At 42.0% G+C, this 13071-nt stretch overlaps 1 protein-coding gene across 1 annotated transcript in view; it reads right to left on the bottom strand.

The window, feature by feature from the left end:
- Positions 1-13071, bottom strand: part of CCDC69 (coiled-coil domain containing 69) — a 35367-nt gene that overhangs the window by 8897 nt on the left and 13399 nt on the right. Inside the window, exons 2-4 of the mRNA XM_055430216.2 lie at positions 9593-9662; positions 4488-4594; positions 3932-4019 (exon numbers count right to left, since the gene is read on the bottom strand). Coding sequence (XP_055286191.2) covers positions 3932-4019; positions 4488-4594; positions 9593-9662 — 265 coding nt within the window. The remainder of the gene's footprint in view (positions 1-3931; positions 4020-4487; positions 4595-9592; positions 9663-13071) is intronic.

Genomic DNA, 13071 nt, shown 5'->3' with positions numbered 1-13071 from the left:
AGCTAATTAGATACAAAGGACTTGAACAGATATTCTGCCAAAGAGGTTACACAGACAGCAAATAAACCCAAGAAAAGATGTCCAACATGATTAGTCATTGTCGAGATGCAAATTATACCCACAATGAGATATCACTACCTATTTATTAGAGTAGCAAAAAAATAAAGTCTTGACAAGTGTTAGTGAAAAGGAACAGTGGAACTCACTCATCACTGATGGGAATATAAAATGATGGTCCCTTAGGAAAGCAGTTTAGTCAATTCTCACAAAGCTGAATATACATGTACCATGTGACCTATCCACCCCACTCCTAGATATTTACCCAAGAAACTTAAGAACACACAGAAACCTTACACAAATGTTGAGAAGAGCACTATTCATAATTACCTCCAGTTGGAAATGACCTGTCCCCACTTGGACAAGGGGATGAGTGAACAATGGATCACAATTCAGCCATGAAATAGAAGGCACTCCTTATATACCCAGCCACTTAGATGGCTCTCAAATGCACCATGATTAGGGACAGAAGCCAATGTTAAATATTATATTGTATTATTTTGTTTCTGTAATAATCTTAAAATGACAAAACCATGTGTGGAGAACAGATCAGTGTTTCCCAGGGGTTGGGGTGGGAGAGGATGTGGATACAAATGGGCAGCCTGAGAGAGTGTTTTGGGGGTGATGGGACTGTTTTATACTGGATTATGGTGGTGGCTGCATGAATCTATACATGTGTTAAAGTTTATAAAGCTACATTAGAAAGTCCATTTTAATGTATAATAATTAAAAAACAAAAATAGAAAATAAAAGACAATAAAGTGTCATCAAGTGTAAAAAAACAAAACAAACCACTAGCCTCTCCCAGTCATACTTCCCCCATGGTATATTTCTAGTCATTTATTTAATGTGCACTTGGTTGTTGTCATTTAGTCACTAAGTTGTGTCTGACTCTTTTGCCACCTCATGGATTATAGCCCACCAAGCTCCTGTGTCTGTGGGATTTCCCAGGCAAGAATATTAGAGTGGGCTGCCATTTCTTTCCCCAGGGGAATCCTTCCAACCCAGGGATTGAACCATATCTCCTGCATTGGCAGGTGAATTCTCTGCCACTGAGCCACCAGGCAAGCCTTCGGCAGCACCTAACAGGTGCCAAGCAACTGAAAAATAACTATAAAAGAATTCTGACTGTTGGGAAGAACTCAAGACAGGCAGTCCCTTCCCCTCTGGGTTTTTACCATAGGAAAATTATCTTATTAATATCTTCATTACGCTAAAACTAGTATCAAATCAATGCTTTGCTTGGAGAAGAAAGCTGTTTTACCATAATAGCTTTGAGAAGGAGGGAAGGATTTTAGAGATATAGATACTGAAATGAGATTCAAGGTAAGTTTCAGAGATACTGTAGAAAGTGAACTAAGGTCTACTGACAGGCCCAGTTTCACAGGGTACATTTGTGCCCTTCAAATTCGCAGGGCAAAGGCTTCAATTCTATTTCAAAACGTTTTATGCTAATGTTGCAATATGTTTCAAGATTCTTAAAATTGTTCAGACCTCTGTTCTAGTTATTTCATTTCTGGAAATCTAAGGATATAAAGCAAAATATGGGAACATCTTTAGGCAAAACACATTTAGTGCAGTATTACTTAAACAGTAGTTAAAATCTTTACTTCTAGACTCACAGGAAATAAGGAAAACCATGTGTGCAGTGGTCTACACTTTACAAACATTTTAGCAGCAGACGAATTACTTGCAAACATGTTTGACACAATGTTAAATAAAAAGAACAGTATATAAAATTTTACATATAAAATAATTTGAACTGTGTTTTTAAAAGATAAAAATTTCTGGGGTAAGTCATAGAAATACTGATGATGAAAAAAAAATTAGTATCACTTTTTTGAAGTCAATTTCAATAGCATCAAAAATCTAGATAACCTTCCCCAAAGAAGCTATACAAATAACCAACATGCACATGAAAAGATGCTCAGCAAAATTAGTCATTAGGGAAATACAAGTTGAAACCACAGTGAGATATCACTTTGCATTCACTAGGATGGCAATAATAATAAGAACAATAATGACAGAAACTAACCAGTATTGGCAAGGATGTGGTACAACTGGAACTCTTGTGCATTGATGTTGGAACTGAAAAACAGTACAGCTACTATGGAAAACAGTTTGGTGGATTCTCAAAAAGTTAAGCATAGAAATACCAAATGACCCAGCAGTTCTGCTCCCGGGGGTACACCCAGGGAAACTGAAAGCAGGTGATCAACCAACTGCTTGTACTGATGGCACTTGTTCACAGCCCATCCATCAACAGATGAATGGATAAAAGAGAGTGTGGGGTGCCTTGGCAATGGAATATTATACGCCACAAAGAGGAATGGAATAATTTTTAAAATGGTGTTGGGGAAAGGAGTGGAGTGCCCATGCACACTGCAGCACAGATGAGCTTTATGCTGGGTGAAGGAAGCCAGCTGTGGGGGCTGTGGGAGTCCATTCACATGAGTGTCTGGAGTGGACAAAGTCATGAGACTCAGAGCAGATTGGCAGTTGCTGGGGGGCTGGAAGGGTGAGTGTGGGGTTGTGGAGTGACTGCTTAGTGGGTAAGGAGTTTGCCTTTAGGATGAGAGAGTTCTGGAAGGGTACAGTGGTGATGGTTTCAGGGGACTGTGACTAGACAAAATGTCACTAATGGTAAATTTTATGTTTATTTTACCAAAATAAAAGGTATATATACAAAATTTCGTCATACCAACCCTACTAGAATGCTTTTCTAATGATAAAATCATGAATGTGGCAAAGATTTTACAAAATGGGGTTCACTGTGTATCACTGATGTTATAAACAATGGTAAAAGTTTGAACTTGCTAAAATGCCTAACCCAAGGGGCTAGTTAAAAGAACAAGGGAACACTACTGGAATGCTACATAGTTACTAAAAGTTGTGCTGCTGCTGCTGCTAAGTCACTTCAGTCGTGTCCGACTCTGTGTGACCACATAGACGGAAGCCCACCAGGCTCCCCCGTCCCTGGGATTCTCCAGGCAAGAACACTGGAGTGGGTTGCCATGGAGTTTAATGACAAGATGTTAATACAGTGCAAAGTGAAAAATCAATTTATCTCCTCCCTGCAAAGTACGTGTGTGTATAGATGTATATTCTAGGTAAATACACACTAAAGAAGTACAAGCGATCTATATCAAAGGGGTAACAGTGACTAGTTCTGGGTGGAATTATACACAATTTTAATTTTCTTAGTAATAAAATAATAAATGCTAACAAATACTTGCTAAGTATCTTGCAAAATATCAGAGACTGTTCTAGATTCCTTCATCTGTCTGCCTGTTTGTTTATCTATCTATCCATCTGTAAATTAAATTGCTTGACTCTCTGAAAGACCCTATGAATAAGAGTTAACTGACTTCTTCAAGGTTACACAGGTGATAAATGGTGAAGCTGGGATCCAAACCCTGAGACCATGGCTGCAGAGGTTGAGCTCCAACCATTACAAGAGCATTTTTTTAATCCATACATTCTAAATTTTCTATGATAAGCATTATCACATATAAAAGATATTTGAAAAAAATAATCAACCTAAGCATAGAGTTGTCATCATTGTGGGGGAGAAAAATGGGTATTTAAATATTCTCCTATTTGTCTAAGTTTTCCAAATTTCCCATAATGAATACAGATTGTTTTTTAAAATGGAAAGGGAAAACCATCTCTCAACTAAGGCAAAACAAAGCATGGGGTCAAATATTATATGCCCGAAAGGACACGTCTTAGGACCCTGCAGACTCCAGTTCTGAAGTGACAACTGCTTAGGGACCAGAGGTGGCTGAGAAGGGGAAACGGGAGTCCCATGTGAGCTCAGCAGGTGGAACAGAAGGAGTCTGGTCCATGGCCTTCCAGTGCATCTCGTCCTTACCTCGCAGGGCCTCCGCATGCTCTCCCTCTAGGACTCTTCGCTGTTCTTTCAGTTTCTCTCCAAGTTCTACCTCCCTCTCCTTCTCCACCTGGGGGCAGAGGGTCCCAGGCAGAATGAGATTCAGTAGGTTCAGGGCAGCCTCACTTATTCACTCACCAACCCTGGAGCCTTTTGGAGGTTGGTGATCAGAGTCCCACCCGCTGATGGGCGCAAGGCCTCCAAGACATAGCTGATGTGACTGACTTCACCCTCTTTAGGGCTTAAGAGGGGGCTTCCAGAGCTTTACCACGCGGAAGGAGATTTTGGAGTCTTCCAATCCTGATGGCATTGAAGGCAGAAAGCCCTCTGCTATGCTGGTGGTTCCCCCCTTTTATTCCATAGAATAAATTAAATGAGTTATATGCCCACAGTTACAAATATTTATTCAACAGATACAGGACTCTTTTCTGGGCAAAAGAGTAAGAGATACTTACAACAATAAAACCAAAAGTTGGCCTTGCTCTGGAATTTAATGAGGTTAGTGGAGCAGGAGGAAAAGAAAGGGGTTGGGACTCACCTGCTGCGCCCATTTCTCCCTGTCCTCTTCATGTTGCTGTAGGATTCTGGTGATAGCCTTCTGGTGCTGCTCAGCCTCCTCAGATGCAAATACATGGTCAGTTGTGGCTATAGGTGAGGGAGAAAAAATCACAGAGTGGAGGTTGGGTCCAGGCCCAATGGAGAGGGCCGGGGAGGCTGGAGCTACAGCGTGGGGAGCCTGGTCTCCCCCTTAAAAATGGTTTCAGTTGGGGGATCAACTTCTAGAGGCAGCTCCTTAAATCTCCCTGCCTTTGGAGACCCTCCTTCATGAAGTGGAGGAGCCAGAGGCCTCATTTTGCCCCTAAGATCTACAGGAGAACAGGTGACTCACAGAACACATTCAGCCTATAAAGGTGCTGTTTGCTCCATCCAGTGTCAACATTAAAAACAAACAAAACAGTGGCTGACTTAATAACTGGGCAGCTTTTCCTTAATACTACAGATTCCCAACTTTTTTTAAAAGTCCTGATTTAAACTTTTATTTATTTATCGTCTTTATTGCTGTGTGGGCTTTCTCTGGTTACGGCGAGTAGGGGCTAATGTCTAGTTGCAGTGCGTGGGCCTCTCATTGTGGTGGCTTCTCCTGTTGTGGAGCAGGGGCTCTAGGGCACACGGCTTTCAGCAGTTGTGGCAAGACAGATCTTAGTTCCCAGACCAGGGATCAAACCCGTCTCTCCTATATTGGCAGGTTGATTATTAACCACTGGACCAACAGGGAAGTCCTCCAACTCTTTTTGAAGAAGTCAAAGAAGCAGCAGTGTGCGATTCAGTGCCCAGCAGGAGCTGGCCTGAGGAACGGCGGCCTCCGCCTCCATCCAGGATGTGGTTCTGCCATTCACCACTGTCCTCACCTCTCCTCTCCTCACTGAGGGGCTAGCTGGTCACTCGCTTTGTCTGTTGGGCTCTGTGTCTGAGTGTGACACCTCACAGCGCAGAAAGGCTGCTGTGAGCAGGAAGAAGACCTTGAAAACAGGAAATCGAGACATTGCTGAGGGAAACTGCAAAACAGGCCTGGTGATGCCACTCTGGTGAGTCCAACAGGCTCTGGGTCTCACCTAAGGCGGGGATCCACCCTCTCCGGGCCTCTGTTACCTAATACATTAAATCAGGATAATAATAATACCTACCTCATAGGGCTATTGAGATGATTAAGTCAGAAAACAACGGCAATGAAAATAACAACAGCATGTAAAGAATATGGAGACTCAACAACAAAGAATACCAAGAGCTTACTATGCTCAGAAACATGCCCAGCTCCGCTCCAAGTGCCTCACAGGTATTACTTGCTGAATGCTCACAGCTGCCCAGAGTGGTGCGTACTACGATTATTCCCATTTCACAGATGAGGAAGCTGAGGGACAAAGAAATCATGCAACCTGTCCAAGATTACCCAGTTCACAACTGGGGTAAGGGGCTGTGAACCTACACAAGTTGATTCCACAGCAAACACTCTGAACTACCATGTTGTTCTGTCTGCTCATGCATCGAAACAGTAAGTGTACCAACACATGGAAGCAACCTAAGTATCTTTTAACATATGAATGAATAAATAAGATGGACAACAATAAAAGTCTACACATACAAAGGAACATTATGCAGCCATAGAAAAGAATTAAAGTCTGCTATTTGCAACAACATGGATGGACCTAGAGGGTATTATGCTTAGCACACTAAGTCAGAGAAAGACTAATACTGTAGGTAATCACCTATTTGTAGAATCTAAAATCTACCACAAACAAATGAATAAAATACAAAAGCAGTAGGTGTTGTGCCAGGCATTTGGAGGTGCTCAATAAGTGCTCTTTAGGACTTCGCTGGTGGTCCAGTGGTTAAGCTTTCATACTTCCACTGCAGGGGGCACAGGTTTGATCCCTAGTCAGGGAACTAAGATCCTGCATGCTGCGTGATGTGGCAAAAAAAATGCTCTTCATTGTTCACTAAATGTTCTCTAAATGTTTCTCAGGGCTCATGACAGCACTCAAGGCTTATATTAGCATTGTTATAAATGTAGCAATATAATGTAAAGTAATTAGCCTCCAATTAAAATAAATAAATTTTAAAAATAAATAAAAAAGAAAAGAAAAGAAAAGAAAAAAAAGTAGTAATAACATTATTACAGAATTTCATAGGCCAGGTTGGCTACAAGGTATAATGAGAAGTGTGAAGAAAGAGGCTGTGGTCAGTCCATCAGATAGGAGCCCTGGGTCTGGGGGAGGTGGGGCGAGAGGAGACAGTGGTCAGGATCATGGAGTTCCAGGCTCTCATAAATCATGTGGCTCAAGATCTCAAATGTTGGTCAGCAGTACCAAACTGGTCTCAACTTGTGTGTGGGGGTGCTACTTATTACAGGGATTTACCATCACTAACAATGCAGACTGTGGATCAGATCATGAACTCCTTATTGCCAAATTCAGACTGAAATTGAAGAAAGTAGGGAAAACCACTAGACCATTCAGGTATGACCTATATAAAATTCCTTATGATTAGACAGTGGAAGTGAGAAATAGATTTAAGTGAAAAGCAAAGGAGAAATGGAAAGATATACCCATTTGAATGCAGGGTTCCAAAGAATAACAACGAGAGATAGGAAAGCCTTCCTCAGTGATCAGTGCAAAGAAATAGAGAAAACAATAGAATGGGAAAGACTAGAGATCTCTTCAAGAAAATTAGAGATACCAAGGGAACATTTCACGCAAAGATGGGCTCAATAAAGGACAGAAATGGTATGGGTCTAACAGAAGCAGAAGATATTAAGAGGAGGTAGCAAGAATACACAGAAGAACTGTACAAAAAAGATCTTCATGAACCAGATACACAATGGTGTGATCACTCACCTAGAGCCAGACATCCTGGAATGCAAAGTCAAGCGGGCCTTAGGAAGCATCACTACAAAAAAAACTAGAGGAGGGGATGGAATTCCAGTAGAGCTATTTCAAATCATAAAAGATGATGCTGTGAAAGTGCTGCACTCAATATGCCAGCAGATTTGGAAAACTCAGCAGTGGCCACAGGACTGGAAAATTCATTCCAGTCCCAAAGAAAAGCAATGCCAAAGAATGCTCAAACTACCGCACAATTGGACTCATCTCACATTCTAGTAAAGTAATGTTCAAAATTCTCCAAGCCAGGCTTCAACAATACATGAACCGTGAACTTCCAGATGTTCAAGCTGGATTTAGAAAAGCCAGAGGAACCAGAGATCAAATTGCCAACATCCACTGGATCATGGAGAAAGCAAGAGAGTTCCAGAAAAACATTGATTTCTGCTTTATTGACTATGCCAAAGCCTCTGACTGTGTGGATCACAATAAACTGTGAAAAATTCTGAAAGAGATGGGAATACCAGACCACCTGACCTGCCTCTTGAGAAATCTGTATGCAGGTCAGGAAGCAACAATTAGAACTGGACATGAAACAACAGACTGGTTCCAAATAGGAAAAGGCTGTATATTGTCACCTTGCTTTTTAACTTATATGCAGAGTACATCATGAGAAATACTGGGCTAGATGAAGCACAAGTTGGAATCAAGATTGATGGGAGAAATATCAATTACCTCAGATATGCAGATGACATCACACTTATGGCAGAAAGTGAAGAAGAACTCAAGAGCCTCTTGATGAAAGTTAAAGTGGAGAGTGAAAAAGTTGGCTTAAAGCTCACCATTCAGAACATTAAGATCATGGCATCTGGTCCCATCACTTCATGGCAAACAGATGGGGAAACAGCAGTAGATTTTATTTTGGGGGACTCCAAAATCACTGCAGATGGTGATTGCAGCCATGAAATTAAAAGACGCTTGCTCCTTGGAAGGAAAGTTATGACCAACCTAGACAGCATATTAAAAAGCTGAGACAATACTTTGCCAACAAAGGCCCATCTAGTCAAAGCTATGGTTTTTCCAGTAGTCATGTATGGATGTGAGAGTTGGAGTATAAAGAAATCTGAGCACTGAAGAATTGATGCTTCTGAACTGTGGTGTTGGTTAAGACTCTTGAGAGTCCCACGGACTGCAAGGAGATCCAACCAGTCCATCTTAAAGGAAATCAATCCTGAATATTCATTGGAAGGACTGATGTTGAGGCTGAGAATGCAATACTTTGGCCACCTGATGCAAAGAACTGACTCACTGGAAAAGACCCTGATGCTGGGAAAGATTGAAGGCGGGAGGAGAAGAGGATGACAGAGGATGAGATGGTTTGATGGCATTAACGATGTGATAGACATGAGTTTGAGTAAGCTCCAGGAGTTGGTGATGGACAGGGAAACCTGGCATGCTGCAGTCCATGGGCTCACAAAGAATTGGACAGGACTGAGCGACTGAACTAGCTAACTAATAGTGCAGTCTTCAGCCCCACTCCTAGAGATCCTAATTTAGTTGGTTTGTGGTGGGGCCTCAGAATTGGTATTTTTGAAGATCCACCCCAGGTAATTCTTATGTATAGCCAGATTGGAGAACATATAAATTCTGACCCAGTTGCTTATCTGGTACTTTAACTTCATCTACAATATCCTGATAGTCTCCAGGTGGTAATTAAACACTTTCAGAGATGGAGAGCTCATTCTATCAGTAGCTCTGATGATTTTAAACCATCAACCAGACAAAAAACTTCCTTTGAGACTGAACTGAATTCTGCCAGTGTGTTTTGGCTACATTCAGGCCCTGGTACTGATCTCTGGGTCACACTGAACAAGGCTCATCTTTCTTCTCTGTGAGGGCACTTCAGTCACTTGGAGAGAGCTGTTGTGTTTTATTGCAACATCTTCTATTTCTTTAACTGTTCCTTAAAGGACATGGTTTCCAGATTCCTCATCAACCTGATTCTTCTCCACTGTACTCTCTCCATTTTTTTCTGGATTTCTCTGAAAATGTGCTTTTCAGAAATAAACTCAGCACTCCAGGTGTGGTAGCAATAGCCAGGATCAGGAAAGAACTATCACCTCCCTGATTTTCGAAATGATACTCCTAGTAAAGTAACCTAACTAAAATCTCAGGAGATAATTAAATAGCCATATTGTGTTTGTTGACTATAGAGTAGGAAACCTCACAGATGTCAGAGAGGGCATTTATAGTGCTGACTGCTCACCTGTGTCACCATTGAGGGGACCCAGTTCCTGAGGCTCTGGTTTGGGAGGCTGATCTGGTCTTTGGCGCCTCTGGAAGAAATGAGATAACAGTGAGGATGAAGGTAGGAAGTTAATGTGAGGATAGATGCTATGGTAATTCTTCCAAAGGCAAGATAGGAATTCCAGTTGTGCCAACCCCTGCACTACGCCCAGTTCCCTTAGGCTTTCTTCCTCACAGTCCCAAGGCAGCAACCGCTCTGTGGGGAAGGGGTTCCCAGATAGGATTTCATTTTGGCCGGGGAAACCCTCAGCGGGGAGCTTGGTGCTAGCTGACATCTCCTTAGATTCTTGTACTTTGGCTCAGCTACCAACCATGGGCCCCTCCCTGCCCTTATCTTCCTTCTCCATGGACTTGGCCAGACCTTATGCTATTACCCTCATCCGAGTTATGGCCTTTAAGTGTCTTAAAACTTCCCAACCCCCAGTTTAGAGACAATTCCCCTTCCTCCTCAGGGCCCTTGGCTACCACAGCTTTCAACAAGTTCCCTGTATTGAAGGCAGGGCCTCAAACTTCAAGCCATGGTTTTACTAGGTTTCTTCTCTGTTTCCCCAACTATATGGAGGTAGCAGTATATAATGTGACAGTTGGAGGTGAAATACTGCAGCCAGGTCATACCAGGCACTATCTCAGCTAATCTTCAGAAGAACCCGGGAAATATGTATGTCCCCTGATTTAAAAATGAGAAGGCTGAGGCAAAAGAGGATTCCATCAGGACAGATCGGGGGATATCTGGCAGAGTCAAGTATTTGACCCCTACCTAGAGGCACTTTAACTAACCTTGGTCAGTGGGGGTTGAATCAGAGGAGAGAACTGATGCAAAAGGGCTTTCTATAATAACTTTTAAAAAATACTTGTTTATTTAATATTTATTTACTTGACTATGCTGGGTCTTAGTTACAGCACACAGGATCTTTCACTGTGGCATGTGAACTCTTAGTTGAGGCATGTGGGATCTAGGTCTCCGACCAGCGATCAAACCTAGGCCCCCTGCACTGGGAACGCAGAGTCTTAGCCACTGGCCACTCGGGAAGTCCCAAGAGGGTTTTCTATACCACAAAACAGTGGCTATGAGATTTTGGTTTTCATAAATAATATTCTCAAATAGGAGATTTGGTATGGGTTGACAAGCAAGAATGCTGAAAAAATATTTACAGACTACCACTATCATTTCATAAAATAGAAGACATTTTAACCTTTCAAAATATACTAAGGAAAGCTCGAGATAGTTCTTTCAGGAAAGGAGAAATAACATCTTACTCAAAGTTCTACACAAGGAACACCTTTAATTTTCTCATTTCATCCCAGAGAGGTGAAAAGTTGGTCAAAGTCTAGCACTGGTCACTGGACCAAGATGTGGGGTATAAAGAAGTTGAAACCATTTTGTATACTTTTCAAAATGTTCTAAAATGTTAGCTAGACTTACTGTGATCATTTCACACTGTGTACAAATGTTGAATCATTCAGTTGTACATCTGAAATTAGCATGTTATTTTTTAATTGTACCTCAAAAAAGTTTTCTGATTTTAAAAAAAGATAGTCTAAGCCCCATTTTAGAAAACACTTCAATAACTCAGCTCATGAAAAACCTATGAAAGTGTTTGATTGTGAATTATCACTGTAAAAGAAAACCTTTACTTTTTACTGTGGTAATAGATTAATTGATTAATAGAATAAAAATTATTAACAATTTCCTGAACTCGAGAATGAATGAAATGCTGCTGGAAAGCATAGTTCTGGTTGGGGAGGGATGAGAAGGGCAGGCTTCTAGAACCTTCTGCTCCTGCCCCACAGTGCCCAGCACAGAGCCTGGTGCAAACTGAGCCTGGCAAACTGAGCAAGACAGTGTCTCCCCCGGGTCCTGGTCCCCAGGATTTGCTCAGTGGCTGGCAATCCAGCCCCCCTCCTCCACCCACACTGTGAAGTCTCGTCCCTTCCCGCCCAGGGGAGAGGGGACGCTTGGCCCAGGAACAAGCTGTCAACACAGGACTCTGGGGTAATGACAGGAGCCAGCCTCTCCCCCTGGGCTGGAGGAAGGAGGCAGACAAACAGCAACGGCTGATCGTCCTGTCCCTGTTGCCACTCCTGGTTACACTTAATCTGGCCAATGTTTTTATGGGAGTAAGATTTCCAGAATTCCAGTCTCAGTTCTTCTACAAACTCAGACAAATCTCTTCCCTCCTCTGGGCTCCCGCTTTCTCCTTTGCGGAGGAAGTGGAGGTGTGAGGCGTTCTTACTTTCACTCAACAATGCCCACGGCGTTCAAACTCCGAGTGTCTGATCTCAGCTCTTCTCAACTGCACTGAGAGATAAGGATTATTACAAGGGAGGACACTGGAGCTCAGGGAGGTAAGACACAGTCATATGCGGCCTGGATGGCAAAATCAGCATGAGAACCAGGTCTCAGAAGAGTACAGACCAGAACAGTATTGTTAAGAACTCTGGGATTCTAGGGACTTCCCTGGTGGCCCAGTGGTTAAGACTCCACACTTCCAATGCAGGGGGCATGGGTTTCATCCCTTGCTGGAGAACTAAGATCCCATATGCCACACAACACAGCAAAGGAAAAGAAAAACAAACAAACAAACTCTTGGATTCTAAAATCACCCAGATCTGGATTCAAACCCTAAATCCAACACTGTGTGACCACATTGCCTCTCCAAGCCTTGATTTGCTCAAAGGTTATTTTAAGGATTAGCTGAGATAAAGCACCTATGACTCCATAATTTTAACTGCTCATGATGACATTTATCACTTTATATCTGAAAAAGCATGGCAGGAGCTAAGACCACAGTGCTTTGCTAGACTGCTTAGGCTGCCACTGGCCTCAGGTTGCCTAAAATAAGATCATAAAGCCCATGAGAAACTGTCTTCTCCCAAACCACCACCATGGAAGGTGAAAAACTCTTCTCCACTAACAGCTTTCAGACCTTAGGCAGGACATGGCCTTATGCTTGAGTCTACAGATCCTGACAGCACCTCTGCCCCCAGGATAACCCTCCAGAATCAAGGCATTCAAGACTCATCTTAGGACATCCCTGGGGGTCCAGGTCCCTGCAATGTGAAGGACGTGGGACGCCCAAGCTGGAAAGCTCAAGCCCCACAGTGATTCCACAGGCCACACCTAGGGCCCAACTCCACCAAATAACTATTTGAAAAATAAACATTTTTAAAATATTTTAAAAAGACTCATTATAATAGTCCTCATGCTACTGTTCTCTCTATTAGCACTTAAATATTGGTAAGCATCTTTTTCCAAATATAGTGGTAATAAAGAATTCACATTTATTCACTTTTGGAATTTATATATATTCCCTTATATCTCATTTTTTCAAATATAAGCATTTACTACATGGCATTAAATATTTTGTAATTAATTTTAATGATTTCAGTATGATATCTTATAGATGAATTTAATCATTTAATCAATAATCCACTGTT

This window comes from Moschus berezovskii, chromosome 8, assembly GCF_049115385.1.
Source record: "Moschus berezovskii isolate FMDL1 chromosome 8, NW_MosBer_1.0, whole genome shotgun sequence".
Lineage (NCBI taxonomy): Eukaryota > Metazoa > Chordata > Mammalia > Artiodactyla > Moschidae > Moschus > Moschus berezovskii.
Note: the sequence above shows the minus strand (reverse complement) of the source record. Positions and strands in the feature narration are given on the sequence as shown.